Source organism: Pterocles gutturalis, unplaced genomic scaffold (assembly GCF_000699245.1).
Source record: "Pterocles gutturalis isolate BGI_N339 unplaced genomic scaffold, ASM69924v1 scaffold15134, whole genome shotgun sequence".
Taxonomy (NCBI): Eukaryota; Metazoa; Chordata; class Aves; order Pterocliformes; family Pteroclidae; genus Pterocles; species Pterocles gutturalis.
The window spans coordinates 53,551-72,016 of NW_010128469.1; the positions used below are offsets into that span (position 1 = coordinate 53,551).

The 18,466-nt window shown below is 44.8% G+C and overlaps 1 protein-coding gene across 1 annotated transcript in view; it reads right to left on the reverse strand.

Annotated features, from left to right (window-relative positions):
* Nucleotides 1-4,361: 4,361 nt before the first annotated feature.
* ATIC (5-aminoimidazole-4-carboxamide ribonucleotide formyltransferase/IMP cyclohydrolase) overlaps nt 4,362-18,466 on the reverse strand; it is a gene marked incomplete at its 5' end in the record, with an annotated part of 22,148 nt that continues 8,043 nt past the window's right edge. Inside the window, 9 exons of the mRNA XM_010079640.1 lie at nt 4,362-4,714; nt 5,206-5,361; nt 6,916-7,098; nt 12,846-12,938; nt 13,917-14,045; nt 15,672-15,761; nt 16,988-17,073; nt 18,174-18,320; nt 18,465-18,466. The exon at nt 18,465-18,466 is cut by the window's right edge and continues 103 nt beyond it. Of these exons, the coding sequence (XP_010077942.1) occupies nt 4,595-4,714; nt 5,206-5,361; nt 6,916-7,098; nt 12,846-12,938; nt 13,917-14,045; nt 15,672-15,761; nt 16,988-17,073; nt 18,174-18,320; nt 18,465-18,466 (1,006 nt within the window). The remainder of the gene's footprint in view (nt 4,715-5,205; nt 5,362-6,915; nt 7,099-12,845; nt 12,939-13,916; nt 14,046-15,671; nt 15,762-16,987; nt 17,074-18,173; nt 18,321-18,464) is intronic.

Sequence of the window (18,466 nt, forward strand, 5' to 3'; positions counted from 1 at the left end):
TCATGTAGTTTAAGTGATTCTCTTTGCTACCACGGAATCTAGGATGAAGATTATTATTCTGAGCTGGAGTAACATTGCCTTGAAACAAGATGGAACAAACATCTCAATGAAGCGCGAAGCAAACCTCAAGAGACTATCTGTAGATCAGTTTGTTAATTAAAGACTTCCAGCTGCACCTCCGCCCCAGTAGAGCGCAGAGACACCGAGTATGTATGTGGTGCTGCAGGGGGCAGAGACTTGCTTTGCGGGAATAGGTGGAAGAGAGAAAGGGGGGAGGACAAGGAAGATATTCCATGCTATGGCCGTCACCTGGGGTAGAGATGGTCCTCAATCCAGCCACACACTTAAATAGCTGGCATCAAGCATGCTGTTGGTGTCTGAGTTGCCAAAATCAGTGAGGCCAGCCATGTGTTTGAAGTTGGATGTGGTCAAAACTTAACTGGGCGTGGATGCAGTGGCCCCCCCCCAGGTCCACATGGATGCTGCGTCTCCGAGCCCCTGCTTCCATGCCTTGCCCCTCACCACGCTCTGTGATGGAGGATAAGTCACCCCTGACCATCTAAAGGGTTTGTAGAGGGGCTGTCACACCCTTCTTTCAACTCAGCTATTCCATCTCCATTTGCAATGCGGTAAATTCAAATTACAAAATCCAGAACAGAGGTTCTTCAGGTGCTAGTGAGCACGCCTGCAAGCACTGCTGCAACAACAGCTTAGAAATCTTTCCCTTCCCTCTGCAGAGAGTCTCACAAAAGGGGGGACAGACAGCACCCAGGTGTTACAAGCAAAGACCGCTTTCAAGTCTGCTGTGCTTCTGCCTTGTGGGGTGGCGAGGGAGGTAAAGGAGATTCTCCTCAAAACCTTTTTTAAAACAAAGCCAGTCTGGATTATAATGAACAGAGTTAGCAATAAGTCCCTTCAGCTTGCGCTGCCAACGCTGCAAAAACCTGTACAGCATTTGCAGATACAGAACATGAAAGGTTCTGTCATGACTCCTCAGGCCGCACTCCTCTCTTGCCTACAGAAGCACTGTGTTACTGAAGTCAATGCATTTCTCTGGATTGAATAAAGCAGAGCATGAAAACAGAATCTGGCTTCCTGACATGAGAAGCACACATGGCAGTTGTTTTCAGATTGCCATCTATAGAGCAACCAAAACATTTGCAAACAGTAAAATGATGGCAGCAGAAATCAGTTCTATCCCACCACTGTTCCAAGAGCCAAATGAGTATCTAAGATAGATGAGAGCTAAAAGTGGCATGGGTGGAGACCCCAAAGAACACTGTGCTGATAAACCAGAGTTCTAGTCTCACGTCCTTCCCAAGTGAGGGTTATAGATTGCTTTCCACCAATTGCAAAGATCCCTACTTAGTCACTTTGCCACTACGTGATTCACTTCATAGACACATGGGAACTGCCACAGTCCCTCTCATCTCCTCACTCCAGTGTCACAGCTCTTGTAACAGCAACCCCACTCCCCCTCAGAAAGCAGTACAGGATAAAATGACTAAACAATGCATTTGCCTAAGCTCTCTTTAGAGGTTTCTCCATGCCTTTAAAGCATGAGGGTTTGCACTGCTGAAGACTGTTTAACATTTACGAGTGTAATGCTGGGTATTTTGTCACTCAGCTTCATCTTTAATTTTCAGTTACATTTGAAAACCACTCGCAGAGTGCAGCACAGAAGCAGTAGAAACTTGTGAGATCCAAAGTATCAACTGCAAGTCTTTCCCTTATAGAAACAATCAGCAACAAAAGGAACCAAGGTTTTTGAAGCTTCCCGTGCTTCACCCAGGCCGTGGTGCACGAAGGGGCAACAGAACAGCAGCTGGGCCTTAAAACACAAGCTCCATTTATAGCCGTGGTCCCCTCAAGTGCTCAGATCAACTGATGTTGTCCAACCCAAGTCACCCTCACAGCAGGGGCAGCTGCCCAGGTGGGGATGAAGGGATCATCTGCCCTGTTAGCAGGGAGCTTTCAGAGGCCCTGGGCTCCCAAACAAGGCCCTCACAGCTATGCCAAGCCCAGAGCCCATAGCTGTTCTCTTCCAGAAGAGGAGGCGCATCTCCACATTTATTTTTTTCTCAGCTAACACAGAGCACAGGAACAACCAGAGTTAGGACTCTATTCCAGCAAAGAATGGAATGACTGAAGGAAAAAAAAAGGAAAAAAATCCTCTGCTACTGACTGCAAAGGCTGAGAGCGAGTCCTCCCTACCCTCCGTTTACTTCCACATGTCTGAGAGCTGTTCTTGCTCTGCCAGCACAGGCGCTGCCAGGGGCAAGGCGCCACATGGTGACGGTGCAGAACAGAGCCTGTCAGCATGCTGCTCTTCAAAAAGCATCAACGGAGGGGAACAGACCTATTCCCCCGCCACAAGAAGAGACATGCCCTTTGCTATGGGAAACAGATACTAAGCAGAGCTACGCAGTTTGCTTTTAATCATTGTCAATATCAAAGGGAGAAGTAATTCATCCAACTGGGAGCTCAGATACCTCATAGGGAACCGTTGGGGGCCAACACAGCCCTTTCTTACAAAGAACCACTCCTCTGGCCTGCTGCCCTGGGGGAAGGCTCACAGCCCTTAAACCCAATTGTCAGCAGGGATTTGCCACCAGCAGGGACTGGATCCCCTCTTCAGGGCATCTCTCAGCAGCTTAAAAACAGCAGCTCCTGACCTGACCTCACAGAGCGGCAGCTGGAGCCGTTGGTTCCAGGCCTGCGTAGTCCTACAAGGACACCATGGCTCTGTGCCCAGAACAGGAGGCAGTCAGGTCCCCGGCTTCGTGCACTGCCAGTTTCCTTCAAGGGGAAGGCTTCAGGCTAGTTAAAATTGTCACCACAGCCCAGGTGACAAGCCACCCCCATGGGCATTCCTATGAGGTCACTTCACACCTGGAACTAGAGCAGAGCTTTTCATCAGGCTTTAGTCAAGACAAGTGAGGCAGGGTAGTGGAGGACACTGTCGGCGCAGGAACAGGGGACGCGTAGGTGCAGGTTCCCCAGTTCTGCAGGACAGCACAAGTAACGCAACGGAGAGGCCCTTGTCTTGATACGTCAGACGTTTACTAACATCTCATGCAGAAATCTCACCTGGGAGATTAGTACCTATTAACTTCCATCAGCAGATTGAACAGTGCCCCAAGGACAGCAAGCAAAGGGTAAATGCTAAGCAGGCGCACACCAGAACAGGAGCTGCCAGATGCTTATTACCAGCCTCTGCTTTAGCTGATGCTTTAGAAGAGGCAGGTAAAGAACAGACTAACAGATTCCCAAGAGAACCTCACAGCATGGTCAAAACGGCACAACAGCAAAGACTAGTTCTTCCCCTCCTCACTCCAGCAGATGGAACAAACACATTAAGGTAAAACCAGCATGTGGATTGTGATCTCTTGAACAGCTCCCATCCCCCAGGAAATTGCTTTGCTTAGGTTGAACCAGTCTGGATCAAATGGGCAGTCAGGTAAAATAAAATATATGCGCAGAGTAACAGCACATCAGGAGCAGAGCCAGGAACACAACCTGAATTTCTCCTCTTCCAGGGCCATCTCCTGCCTCTGTGCCCCTGCTATTGCTTGAGCAAAGGGAACACATGCAGACTTTCTGCTCTGTACCAGCTGAGATCAGAGCTGTAACAGAAGTGTTTATTGCAAAACTGTGGACTGCTCCTTGCCAAAACTGAACAGATTTTATAAAATGGAACAAAAAAAAAAAATCTCTTTGAAATGGTCACAGTGATTGCCAGCAAAAAACGTGTCTGGGCTGTTACTTTATTCATCTCACTGTGCTCCAGATTTTCACTTTGTTTTTCTAATCAGAGTTCAAATCTGCTTAATGCAAATTGCGCACAATGGAGAAAGGAAGTGGCTTCAGGCAAGATGCTTCCCAGATGCCTGCTTATGAACTCTGAATTGAACTCCCGGTAGGAGAACAAGCATGTCAAACTCACAGGAATGAGTCTTTTACCTCGGGGAAAGCAATCTGACACTGCCTCTCAGCCCAAAGCAGACATCTAGGACAGGATTCAGAGCACCCAACCTGAGATTGCCTTGCACAAAGGACCTGCTCCCCTCTCCTCACAGAAGAATAATGGATTAAAGAGCCTGGAGAAAACTATCTGCTGACTCAAAAAAACCCCCAAAAACCAAAAAAACCCAAACCCAAACCAAAACCAATACAAAGCAGCTCAGTTCAGTTTACAGCACAGATTTTTATTAGTTCATTAAGAAGCTGGGCATAAGCCAGGCTTTCATACCATTCCAAAGGCTTTCTCATGAATTAGTAAAGTTTAGACCATAAAATTTACCTCAAAAATAAACCTTTTTCCTGAGGACACCGTATTTGGATGACACAAGACTACAGACTCCACGTAGCTAAGAACCATATGTTTATTTGCAAAAGAGACTTATTTTCTACATTAGAGGCCAACTTCTTGTGCCTCCATTCTCTGTTACACGGGGAAAGATCTCATTTACAGATCTTACAAACACTTTCTAAGCACAGACTGCAGGTGCCTCCCAATTAAGCTGGTGATATTCCAGTGACTGCTGCTGGTGAGACTGTGATCAAAGAGGTACTGCAACAGCCCACGGCAAACTCAGTGATGGAACAGCCGAAGATTGGTGTGAATGAGAGTTATCCCCAGCTCATTGCAAGCTTCGATCACAACCTCATCGGCAGCCGAGCCAGATGGGGCAGCGATGAACTGTACTCCGCTCTGAACAAATACAGAGATAAGTGGAAGGATTAGAGGACAGAAAACCAAAATCTCCCCGAAAAGGAGCTGGCAGCCCCAGGCCTTCATCCACATCGCGCTATATTAAGGATTCAACAAACAGAGGCTTCCACTGCCCAAAGCCATTCACCACAGAGCTCCTCATGTGAGTAGTCAGTTATCTCCACGGCTCAGAAATCAGAGTAAAATGGTTCCTCTGGAAGCAATAGACTTGTCTTGATACTCTTAAAACAGTTTAATAAACTTTAATCCTCTATTCATCCCAAATCAACAAACTGAGCAATGGCTGGATAATACTATCCATGCGAGACCAGTAACCATGAGAAACATCCCTCCCAGGATGCGCTCTGCTAGCCAGCAGCACAGAGCAGAGACGTTCCTCAGCGCTCCACACACAATTCAAATGAAAAGCCCAGGCTGCACAGACATTTCTTTGGAGTCACCCTAGCATCCTGGCACCACTGTGACCTTACCCGTTTAGCTCTGTCGACGTTATCCCTAAAAGGGAAGAAGGCATCGGAGCTAAGGGAGACGGCAGTCAGCTTGGCAATCCACTGCTTCTTCTCTGCTTCCGTTAACTGCGCAGGCACCTCCTCAAACATCGCCTGCCATTTCACCAGGTCTTCATCCTGCAAGAACACAAAGAGCCAGCTCAGCCCCGAAGCGCGGACTCCCGGCAATCCCCTGCCAGGAGCACGTACGGAGGAGTGATGATGGCATCCCCCTGACACCCAGCTCAGCTGCACTTCCTGCTCCTACAGCTCTGCTGCTGGGAACTTCATACCAGCGGTTTTAAAATCCCAAGTGGTGTGGGAACACAGTACCACCATCAGCTCCTTTTGCACCCTTTGAACTCCTTTCCTTCTCCCTCCTCACCCCAGGGCTGGAGGGATGCCTTCTCCCCCCTCACCCCAGGGCTGGAGGGATTCCTTCTCCCCCTTTAATCCCAAGATGCTCTGCTTGGCCTGCCTGCAGGCTGCTGCTCTGGGTAGATGCCAGCACACACAAACAGGATCTGGTAGATGACTTAACACATGACAAATAGCAGCTTGGTTTATGATTCACCTTCTGAAACAGCAACTGCTCCAGTTCTTACCCCCTTAAACAAGCAACGGCTCACAGAGATGATTCACAAGGTCCCCAATCCAGCTCTTGGCTTTTGATACTTAAAAAGGATACACTAGTTTCTTGTCTCACTATTGCTGGTAACAAGAAGGTCAGAGGGATTCTGAGAATCCAAAATGCCACACAAGCAAATGGCACCACGGGAGAAAGGAAGGACAGCTACCGACAGGGCAATGAGAGCTGAAACACGACTGTAGCTTTAACACTTCCTTACTGATGGAGGGAACTAGCAGATGAAACCAAGCTGCACACCAAAGCACAGGGCAGGTTCCGGATGCAGTATCAGAGGGGTCAATCAGGACATGGCCACCGGCCATGAAATGACCTTGGGGAAGTCACCATCCTGAGCCCTGGCCACTTGATCCCCCAGCTCTTTGGGATCATCTATTACCAACACTCAGGCACAAAGCACAAGCAGGCTTCGGTACTACAGAAAGACCAAATCCTGCAAACACACCCATCACCTCCAGCTCTGACAGACAGCATGGGGGCTTCTGACAGAGAATATCTATGGACATTTCAAGCCATAATCGAAACACCCAAATCCTGGTATCTGTGGCTTCTTGTTGGCTAGCTACAGATCTTCACAGGCACCAAGGGAACTCTGTGCCTCATGTGGATTTAAAGGTGGCTGGCATCCCCTGTCCTAACAGAAATCACTATCTTTATAAAGGATGACCAGTTCCAAAAGTGGCAACCAACCAAGCCTGCTCTAACCTGAACTCTTTACAAATTTAAGATTTTGTCCTTTGTAAGGACTCACCTGAATCGTCTCCCCAGCATGGAGCCAGCACGGACACAGCTCAGCATAGGCAGAAGGTGGAAATGGTAAAGGCATCGTTTTGCACCAGAGGAAACAGTCTGACCAACTCTGAAGTGAGCTATGAAAGGACATGATCTTTCTGGGGTGGAGGAAAGACTGAGGTAGCGGAGAAAAGCCCCAGGTATCAGGAAGCCTTGCCAGGCCCTAGCACCCACAGCCGCTATTCCAAGCAGTAGTTTCAGCTTTGCTTCACAGAAGCTGGACTCTCCAGGGAAACCTCTCAGCCAGCCCTTACCTCACCAATGGTCCCAGTGACATACTGATCAATGGCGTTGGAGATCTCTGCTCTCTTCACACCTGCTTTGAACTTCATGGAGAGGACGCGTGGGTGGTGCCGGAGCCACCAGTTGTTTGCCTTGTCACCAGCCAGACGCGTGCAGTGGATCCGGGACTGCTGGCCGGCTCCAATACCTATGACCTGAAGTGTAGAGATACAAAGCAGAATTACGCCTTGCTGCACAGAGATCACAAGCAGAGCTGCATTCCAGCCAAGCAATTAGAGAAGACCTCCCACAAATTAGCTGCTCGTCAAGGAAGCAGAGAAAGAGTAGGAAAACTTTGAAGATACCTGCATCCCCAATCCTGTAAATTGCTTCCAGGGACAGCTCTCTGCACTGCTAACTTCCATGGCTCTGCTGAGCTGACAGCACTCTGAGGACACCACATTCTTTCATCCTTCTAAATAACACAGCCCCAGCAATCAGAGTCAAACTGTTAACCTCAGGAAAGTGATACAATTATGGCTTTTGTTTAAAGCAAAACAAAATCCTGTTGGTTGTAGAAACAAATGTGGCTGCGAAGAGATGGTAGGCTGCCTACCTGTTCTCAGAAAGGGCACTTCGGTTAGAGGATTAAAGTCTGAGCCTGGGTCACCCAAACACCATCATCTTTCCCGGCGGGCCAGGTATACACAGCTTAAACAGATCAGCTGTGATAGGTGGTGGATTGCAGGGCAGTTTGTCTGTCAAGGCTGATAAGAAAGTAAATCCACTGCTCCATCAGGAAGGCTGGCCAGGAGGACCATTACATCACCTGAATTATCAAGGCCCTGGAGCTACCAACACATTTCCTACTCTGCCATCTGCTAGAGAGTCTAGGATTTTAAAAATAGCTGCTGCTAACCTTATTTAATAGCACTTGTGCTTGATATCACAGACCTAGTGCTTCCGGAAGTAAAAATTCAAAAGGTGATTTTTTTTCCTCAAGGAAGCTGCTGTGAAAATACAATTTTGTTCAGTTTCCATTTGCTTTTTTTCAGACCACTTTCTTTGAAGTTCTCCTCAGACACATTCAAGCTCTGTCAATTTTTTCCAAGTACACGATAGATGAAAATACATAGCTCTGCAAGCCATTTGTCACGGTTCAATGCACAATGCAAACAAGCTCTTGCATCTTCTCATCTGGGCTGGTGGAAACTCGTGGTGAAGACAAAGACAACTCTTCGGCACTGACACCACTGAAAATTGAATGTGACTGGAGACATCTCGGTTACTGGAAACTGGCAGAACAGTCCCTGCTTCATTGTCACCTGCAGATATGGCCTGCCGCAGTCACAACTGGCAAGCACAAGGGACTGAGCTGAGGCCTCTTGGGCTCCAGACTGTCTGCTGTCCCTCAGCTTTGCCTCCGCCATGACAGTATGCCAGGCACACAAAGGCCAGACCTAGCCACTGTGGCTGTCAAACTCAAGCTGATGACTTCTCTCCATGGCTTTCAGAGCTGTGGGTCCTGTTGTCCAAAGAGAGCTCCTACCATTTCAAACCTCCTCCTGTGAAGCCACAGCTGAACTGTTCACCAGACTGTTCGCATGGGGGACTGCTCCAGGGATACTGTGTTGAGGCTAGTGGCTCTCGCCAGTGCCTCAGAGTTTCCAGCTCAGACTGAAACAGATGGTAAAGCTATAAGTCAAAGGCTGCCCTCAAAGGAATGAATCATTTGTCTTCTCATTTATCAAGACACAGTGACTTCACCTCTTACCAGAACCAGAAAACATGCTGCTGGATACTATTCCCCCAAGGAGCAAATGAAAGATCTGGGCAGCTATCTAATATCATCTGCTCAGCTATAACTGAACTCATCAGTGCTTAATAAACCCACAAGGATATTAGTAAGACCATAAATACTACACAGATGTAAAGTCTCTCATAGCTTAGTGACACCTTTTCCCCTACAAACACTCCAGACATCCAACCTCTGCTCTCACGTCTCCCCTGTTTGACGCTCAGCCTTGCAGGGCACCCTGCATCTCAAGGGACTTCAACGCCAGCTGTACATAGGTACTGTCTCTTCCAAGGAGGTTTTTCCTCTCTCCCTGGACAAAGGAGAGGGCTTAAAATACACCAGGCACCATTAACTGTCACCCAGCCCTTAAGAGTAGGCCTAGCAAGCCAGGTGAGGCTGAGGCAGTTCTTAGCTGGGGATGCAGATGGTAGACAGTACTGGACAGATTGCTGGTAGCAGGGGCCAAAATACTATGAAACACTCCCAAGTTTCTAAAAAATGTGATGTCATGTGCCAGCAGTGCAGTGTCTTCTGCCCTCTCCCATCCAGACCGGTGCCTCACCTTCACCACGTCCTTGCGAGCTGTGGACTTGCATTCCTTTGATGGAACTGGCTAGTCTGCTGCAAGCTCTGGCCTTCAGCCAGCGAGGGCAACGGGACTGGAGAAAGTGTTTCCAGGCCAATGCAGCCCCAAACACACACCTCCTTTCGTGGGCACACATGAGAAATCAAGCTCTACCTGTCAGCACCTTCTCAAAAAGAGGCTTTTCCTTTTCTCCATGAGCCACTCAAAATAGTTCACATTTTTTGTGACCTGAATTTTGTCAGAAGAAGCATACCTGAATTTTGTCTCATATTCAACAGCTCCAAAATGGCAAGAACTTTGTCCTTGAATTAAACAAAGTCATGTGTCCTGTAAACTCTTCATAGGCATCCCCAAATCTACAGAGAGGATAATCTCCAACACGTGGAACTGTTTTTATAATAGCTTAACAGGCAAAAGCATATAAAAGCTGCTTCTCTGTGCCTCCTTCTGATGAGTCCACACTGTTTTAGAAGGAAGTTCATAGTTACAGCCTGAAGAACATGCTGGCAAGATGCACTTCACTGGTAAATGGTGATCCAGGGAAAATGAAATTCTTTTTTGTAGAAAAATGTGTTTTGATGGAACACTATTGGGGACAATTTCTTCAGTCTAGCCTGGAATTTCTGGTCTAAAGAGGAGAAATCAGAAGGTTGAGCTGCTGCTTAATGCAAACTACAGACTTGTACCTGAATCTCTCTTCACCCTGGCCTGTCTGAATGTAGCTATTCTCCCTCTTTTTCACTTTTTTGTTTCTCCCTCTTTTCCTTCTTCCTACACCTCATCTCTCCCTTCCTCAAATGTTGGCTATTTCCCACATGAAAACACAGCTGAAACCTCAAAATCCTCCACGAAGGAATCCTTCCCTGTGTATTTTCTGCCTATTTTCTACACAAAAATCAGCTAAGTTTCTTTCAGAGTTTAATCTCCTGGGAATCAAAAAGTACTTCAGCAGAGCCTATTAAGTGTGAGGAGTGAAGGGAGACAGTAATCTTTGGCTCACAGGAGAGCCAAACATGCCCCATGGCTGGAATACTGTGCAAAAGCACGGAGCAGATGAGGTAGGTGGATAATGCCCAAAGGATCCTTGCAAAATGATCCACATTGGCCTGGATTAACTCAGATTTACCCTGAATAATGACTGAAAACAGAAACCCTCAATACGTTTGGAATTACTAAAAAAAATAGACTTCACAATTGGGAAGAAACATGAACAATGAAGTTACTGACAAATGTCTGCACCACTGGTGGAAAATAGTGAGGTAAATTAACAGGTTTGGTTTATCCTACTGTACAGAGAATAAAGAAAGAGAATAATTTAAAATTGCTAATTTAAAACATGATGGTATCATTAAAGAAAGTGTAAATCAACATGTTGCAGACTGGCTTCACCGTGATGAAAGTCATACAAAACAAGTGAAAGTGTTTACAGCAATTAGTGGCAGCTGGCTTCCTGTAAATGAAGTGACACTCAAGTCCATAATAAATGCTTCCTCCCACTCCATGCTTTCCTAGAACTTATTAACACAAGCACCAGCCCTCGTTGGAGTATCCAATCCGCTCACAAACCCAAACTGTCAAAAATGTTCTAGATGTCTGACATACAAGGGTTTTGCTAGGCATCAGGGATGCTGTGAGGCTGAAGTAACCCTTGGAAACCCAAAAGCAACAGAACTGAAAGCAAGCTGTATTTCCTAGCTTTGTCTCGTATCACCCAAACCAAGTCAGATTCTGGAAAAGCATTTTAAGTGTAACAATCTGGAAATGACTTTCCTTCCGTGGATCTTGATTTGTGCTATTTTTTTGGTTTGCACCCAAATATTCCTGATCTAAACATCTGATGTTATGAGGTGATATGACCAGTAGTTAGTTCTGCACAGCATCAGCAAGAAGAATCTGAGCTAACCAGTATCTTAGTAAAACTGGTTTTCAGTGGACCTTCTTTCTTTCCCCATCTGTACCTTAAGAACAATGGTCTCAACAGCCTCCGGAGGTTTTAAAATAGCAGGGAGCTCCTATCTGAGCTCCTCCAACACCACCTATAGCACGCCACGCTGCTGGTTCTGCATTTGGACTGTAATGAGTCTCTTAAGGAAGTTAAGCTTTGTTTTGAAGAACCCAACACAGATTCACCACCTCCTTGAGTAAGTGATGTCAATGGCCGCTGAGCTGTTAAAAAAGTCACTTGTTTCTTAGCGCAGTATACAGACCCCTGATCTTGACCTTCCCTGTCACATTTACCACAATCCAAGACAATGCACAGTTCTATTTGATTAAAGTGTATGCCGGCTAATACGCAAAACATCACTGAAGCCAGGCTAGTTAGGCCCACACTGCTGTCCCCCCCCTCCCTCGTGCCGTCTCCCTTCCATATGGTACATGCATTACCACACACGTTACAGAAACATCTGCAGCACCACGTTAGGTCCAGACTTGGAAAAGCACTGGGGGAATTGCTGCTGTAATAAGGGAAAAGGAGCAAAGATAGTGACACCTCTGTTCTGGGGCTACAAGAACTAACACTCTTGAGTACAGAGAACCATTTAAAAGTGAGAAAATAAACCCCAAAGTTGAATAAAAGAAAAAAGCCAGATCTCCAGAGACATATTTTCAAGAACCTTACAGCACATGACTGCAGAAAGCACTGTGAGACAGCGCTGCAATGTTTTCAGGCTATAACAACAATCTGACAAATGCAGACAAGTACCAATGAAAAAAAGACACAGCACTGCAGTTCATTCACAGTCTGTACCTGTAGGGTACACTGTCTGATCCATTTTCTTGATTTATGATGTACCAAAGCTCAAGATCAAAAAGATTCTTTGTCTCTTTCTTCTGTACTTTTTTAAATAATCCAGGCCTATGGAAAAGTTTCCATGGCGAGCAGAGAACCAGCTAAACAACAGCATTATGAGAATGAGCCGCTGGGCAAAAATACAATTTTTAATACATATACAACAACTTTTGTATAACTGATTTAAGCTGAATACCTAGTGATAACATGGAAATAAAGTTTTTTTTTTAAAAAATTCAAGATTCATATCTCAACTACATACTTAATAATGCCCCTGTAAATCCCACCATCCATCATAAGCTTTAAAAAAAAAAAATCAGCAACAATGCCCCAACGGCGAAAAAAGAAAGCACATTCCATCTTTCTTATAAAAAAAAAGAAAAGAAAACTAAGAACCATTTGGACAGTCATAATCCACATGTGAAAACTACAGTAATTTCCTAGGGCTCCATATAGACTACAACATATGTACATGCCCTCAAACAATGTCAGAAAGAAATGACTCGAGGCCAAAGTTGCAGAAGCACGTAAGAGCCTTTCCAACACTATCATTGAAAGAGCCAGCCCTGTCATTACCGTGAAAAATTTACACTGAGGTTTTGAAGCAGCCTCTTGAGAAACACAGGCTTAGCTACCGTTCTGCATGGCACCATCTAGGGCACTTGGTCTCTACCTGTTTAATAGCTTCCTGCACGCTAAATGGTTTTAAAACTCATGCCTGACAGAGGTACAGTCTGACCAGCTTGGCTGTGAAAGCTTGCTCCACAGAGCTGTCTGGTTTGGTTACCTGCCCATCCTTGGCGTAGCAAACTGAATTGGACTGGGTGTATTTGACAGCGATGCTGGCGACAATCAGGTCTCGGACAGCAGATTCAGGCAGCTGAAACAGAACGCCATTGTCAATGGCCCATCCTAAAAACCATGACTAGCCAACTGGCTAGTGATCTGCAAACCCCCAAAGCCATCACAAGTGCTGCATCATAGAGAAGGAAAGCAAGGTAACTAAAAATATCCTGTTCTGTTCAATTACCAGAAAATTTTATTTAGTTTAAAAACAGTAAATGATTGGTTTAGCAGCTAATCTCATAGCTCGTAGGGATAAGACTCAATCTTATCAAGTCAAGAGGGCTCTGTCACTGGCTCTAAGCCTGCACATTCTGTATTTGCTCACTGGCATCAGATGTGCTCCCAGGCAAAAAGCTAAGCACATGCTGAAGTATACACAGGACTGCAACAATAACAGCAGCTCCCAAAATCTGCATTAAGTATTATTTTAAGTCCATTCCATTATTCATTTATTAAAATTATTTTTATTACCTCAATGTCTGAACTTGCTTCTGAGCCCATGACTAATCACGTGCTCATTAACATCTGTTTTTTAATAAGAACAAGATCTGAGACAGAGAAATAACCGCTAACTTTCTGATGATGTGAGCTCTAACTGATGAGCAGTATCAGCAAGGCCAGAGTTTATACAACACACTGTACACCAAAGGGGGAAGTAAACAGTGAGTCAGAATGAGATCACAATGGATCCTTAGCACATGGCTGTCTCACCGTAAGAAATTACACATGGTAGCTTCTTATTTATAAGAAATACAAATATTTTGGTAGTCAGAGATAAAGGGCAAGGTCCAGCTCCTCTTATTTATGCAAGGAATCAAAACAAAGGCAAACTACCCTGATTTACCCAAGTATATTTGGTCCAGAAAGTCTGCGGCGTTGTTTTGTTAAAAGCTAGTTAAATCTCATTCAAATATTTTAAGAGCTCTTAAAATAGAACAGTGATGACTTCCTTGATGAAATCACACCAGTTCATCCCACCAATTTTCAAGCTCATTTATCTTCCGATGCTTACGTTTTTATTCTTTGTAACAATGTTCTTGAACAACGACCGGTCGATGACTGCATTGTTCCTCTTCTGCATGAGATGCAATCCATAGAGGGTTCGAACCTCACTGTCATCTGGCTCATAATGAGGATCCATCTAAAAGCCAAAGGATAGGCCATTCTTAGAGCTCTTTAAAGCTAACATCCAGTAACAGCGGAGTGAATAACACATTCTCTGAAGAATCCAAAAGAAGCAAACTGTTTATAGAAAGCAACGTCAAACCACCAGAAGTAATTAGAATTAACTGGAGCAGCAAGTTCCCAACAGCATCAAGTGACATTTACAGGGTGAAAAAGAGGTCATACGGCATAGATGCTTATATACAAATGCCCATGTTGCAAGCCACAAAAGCCTACAAAGTCTTCTAGTCTTTCACAGAAAGGGGAAAACATCCACACAAAAAGTCTTCCAGTCTTCCACAAGAAGGTAGGAATATCTTGAGTTGCTTCATACATGCCTCAAGGTCCAACTCCCAACCCCCTCTGACATTAAAGAAAACAGGGAATGTGATTATTTCCAGAGACGCAGTCTCTTGGGGCACATCTCCAAACAAGCGTGCAGTACAGTTAATTTACACCAGTGTATGGAGTAAGGTTAAATAGAACTGTTAAACAGCATTCAGGTCTACCTAGTTCAGGTTATTGAGACATGAAATAAACCAGACTAAGGCTACCAGCTCTAAACAGGAGCATGAACATGCTTTATGTGGTTTCCCTAATCCACTTAAATTTGTTCAGATCAACTTTCCTTAGCGTCCCTCTGCAGATAGGCCCTGAAGATACATGCTTAACCAAGACGACCTCATCCTTGCAAAGCTAACTGAATTCAGGAGGTAATCAGCTGCCAAGATTGTCTGTAATTTCATTCCTTCTTGCCTGAAGCTCCTGAGCCATCTTCTACAGCTCCCCTGGCAGTAACTCTACAATTGCAACTTCAGCTAAGCCTTGGATTTTCTTTTTGTAATGTTATAGGAAAGTTCTCCACTCATTTGTCTCTCAGAGACAGGCAGAAACAGGACTTGTTTGGCTGCTCTGACAACATTATGTAATTTGTCAGTCATGTTCACCAAAACTGGATGATTTTGAAGTCTCAACAATCACTGCAGGAAACTAGAAGGGCAACCTGACACTTCCTTGACCACACTACTCTGACATTCCTTGACAAGCATTCTGGTTGCAGGATGTAAAGGTGCACCATCCCAGGTCCAAACTCTGTGCTGCTACCTTCGTCCCTGAGTGCACCAAAGCCTGCCCTACGAACACTACGTGCCAGACCAGGCTTTCTCCACTCGTGTACTATACATGCTTCTCACTGCCAAGACTCACAAGATCGCTGATGCACTAGATCTGAAATACAAAGGACTCAGGAAAGAAACAAATTCAGCAAAAGTGAGAGGCAAGCTGGCAAAAAGAGAGTACAGAAATTCTGTTTCTTTGAAGTACTCTTGCTGGATCATAGATTTAATTACTTTAAATCCGTATCACTCTGAAAGCCAAGGAAGGCAATATGAAAATACTCTGCTTGAGGACTATAGGCTAAACATGACCACAACACTGCTAGTGGAATTCCAGCTCATACAGGAATCCCCAAAGACCCAGAGGAAACACTTTCATGTGCTGCAGGGGTGCCTGGATCGGTCCCCCAGCCATTTGAACACTAACATCTGTAAAAAGCAGGTACAGGAAAAGCAGTAGGGGGTTATAGTGGAGCAGGAGTACAAACCTGGAGGATGCAGTAACCACCATTCTTCTTTTTGGCAAGGATTTTGAGAGCTTCTTCCTCATATCCAGGAGCTACCACACCATCAGATACCTGCAAAACACAGATTTCAGCTTCCACATGAAAAAAAAAAAAAAAAAAAAAAAAAAAGAGGAGCTACTACTGAAAACTCCACCTGCCACTTCCAGAAAGGCATTGAAGGCACACCTTGTCTGTCAATACCATACAATATTAAAGGCAATATTACAATATTGGTTTCAGTCCTGGAAACAGCAGAGCACTACAATCTCTTAGCAGGAGTTAGGAAAAAATACCCCACCATCACTTCAAGCAGAATGGAACTAATAACTAATATCCCCCTCGAGGGGGAAAGAGCTCATGCACAACATACCCACTTTTCTCAGCATTAACGGTAAACACGGCTTAAAAAAAAAAAAAAATCCTTATTTCAACAGTGACACTCCTGATGAGACAAAAATATTGGCAAAAGAGCTGTCAACAGCATCGAAGACAAGAAGAAGAGTTTACATTCATCAGTGCCAAGAAGTGATACACACCTTTCCCATTCTTATCCTCCAGTGTGGGTGGTTTGTTGTTTGGTTTTTTAAGTGATAAGTATACCAAATGTTATCCTCACAAAGCAGTCACATGTGCTCTTTCATTCATTTGAAAAGAACACTCACACTTACAAGACAGCCCTTTGCATCATGCCTTCCCCCTCTCAAAAAAAATATAAGCAACGTGTAACAGGATGAATGAGTTTGGTAAAGCATTCACTCCCAATTTGTTAAATTTGCATTTGAACTGGTGACTTGTGCAATGCAGTCAGCTATGGAGTTAACAGCAATCCAGCAAAATGAAAAGTACAGCCTGGAAAGTGGCTGAGCCTGCACATAACTTGTATCAACTGCCAGGCAGCAATCTACATCCACATTCCTGCCTTGGGCAAGAGGCTGACCATCAGCTCTTCAGTCGTCTATTGTTCCAATTACAGTTCAACCAGATATTTGCGACAGCGTAATCAGGGCTTATTTCCGGAGGCCTACTCAGAGGCAGAGGTTTGCAACCATCTCTTGGAAAGCAGCATTTCAAGCACTGCTATTTCACAGCCTCTCCCACTCAGCCAGGTTTTAACTGGCAGGACCAAAGATGCATCAAAAGATAGATGTAAATTCTGCACTCCAGATACCAGATTACACAAATGGACAGTCTTCAGTAAAATGTGTCAAATTCAAACAGAACGTCTGTGACAAACCAATGACTCCATCTGGTGTGATTCTCCTTTTTACACTCAAGTGATTTGCTGCTGTTTAACTAACCTCTCTGGAAATAATCTTGGCAGTAGCCACATCACAGATATCAGACAGGGCAATGAAGTCACCAAAAGAAGACATCCGATCAGCACCTGTAAAATAATATTTTTAGTCACTTAGCAACCTATAGCATGATACAAAAAAAAGTCTTTGCTCCTACGATCGAGTCACTTCTCATGAGAGCTAATAATTTAATCCCACAGGAAAAAAAACCAGGCCATATAAGAGCAACAAGGATGAAAAATCCTACTTCAAATATATGCACCTTTAAATATTCTCATAATTCAGATACTCTTTCTTCTTCACCGCATTTGTTAGAGCTCTAACTCTGTAAGGACTGCCTCTGTTACCGCTTACAGCTCTGCTGTAGCCATGGTGGCAAGAGGACAAGGAGAGGTAAGGACTATACAAAAAGATTTTAGATGGGAGACAGATGGAAAAAGAAGAAAGCTTTTAGATACCTATGCTCTCATCTGATTTTCCTGCAAGAAATCAGACCCAGAAATGTAGCTGAGAGCAATTTTTTTTTATTTACTAAATATTCTCTGTATTTAGTAGTATAGCTAAGGTGAACAATTAACAGCACTCAGCTCCCATCACAGATGCTCTACTACTTAGCAAGGTCAATTCTTCTGTCCCTGCCATTCTAAAGGTTTGTTTTTCTACCAATCATGCAATGGTTTTCTGAGGGCAATGTTCAAAGACAGTCCCAAAAGTATGAAAAATGAACGCAAGCCAATGTGATACTTATCAAGTTTGCTTTGTTTTCTACAATCTGGGCAGATTTTCTAGGAATGCCACAGAAAATGAGAGAAATAGCAAAGTATCTCAGCTAAGCAGAGGAAGCTCTTTTTATTTACTTATTTTTGTCTTTTTTGTGAGCTCTGAAATACAAAAGCATTAAAAAAACACCCACCAAATACCAAGCAGAAACATGTCTACTCAAGTTAAGTACTCCTGGGCACTCCGCATCCAGTGGAAGGAACACCAAGGAACCAAATACAAAATGTTTTAGCCTCTTTGAAATAACATACAAGGTCTGCTCACTTGGAGCGCAGTTTTTGAGGAGCAGTTCATTTAGATCCTTGTGGAGAAAAACCCTACAGAGGAGTCCACTGCAAAAGGAAGAGCCTGTAAAGGGCTAAGTGTGCTGCTCAGGTGCTCAATGCTAGCTTATTCCTGGGCTTCTCACCTCTGCTTCGTGCGTAGGCAGACGCTAAGGGTGTTAAGGTCTTGTGGAAGTCATGCACCATGCAGACTTGTGCCTCCTCGTCACTGAGAGGTATTCCAACAGCAGCACCTAGTGGGAAACACGAGCCAGGGCAACTCAAACCAGAGCCTCTTGAGGGTCCCTGCCTGTGGGACCTCCCCAGAGTGCTAGGGTAAGGGACACAGATACACCGCTGGCAGGGCTTGCCAAAAGTCAGAGTGAGTTCAAAGAGAAAAGTATGGCAACAAGAAGCCACCTACCTGCAGGACTGACGT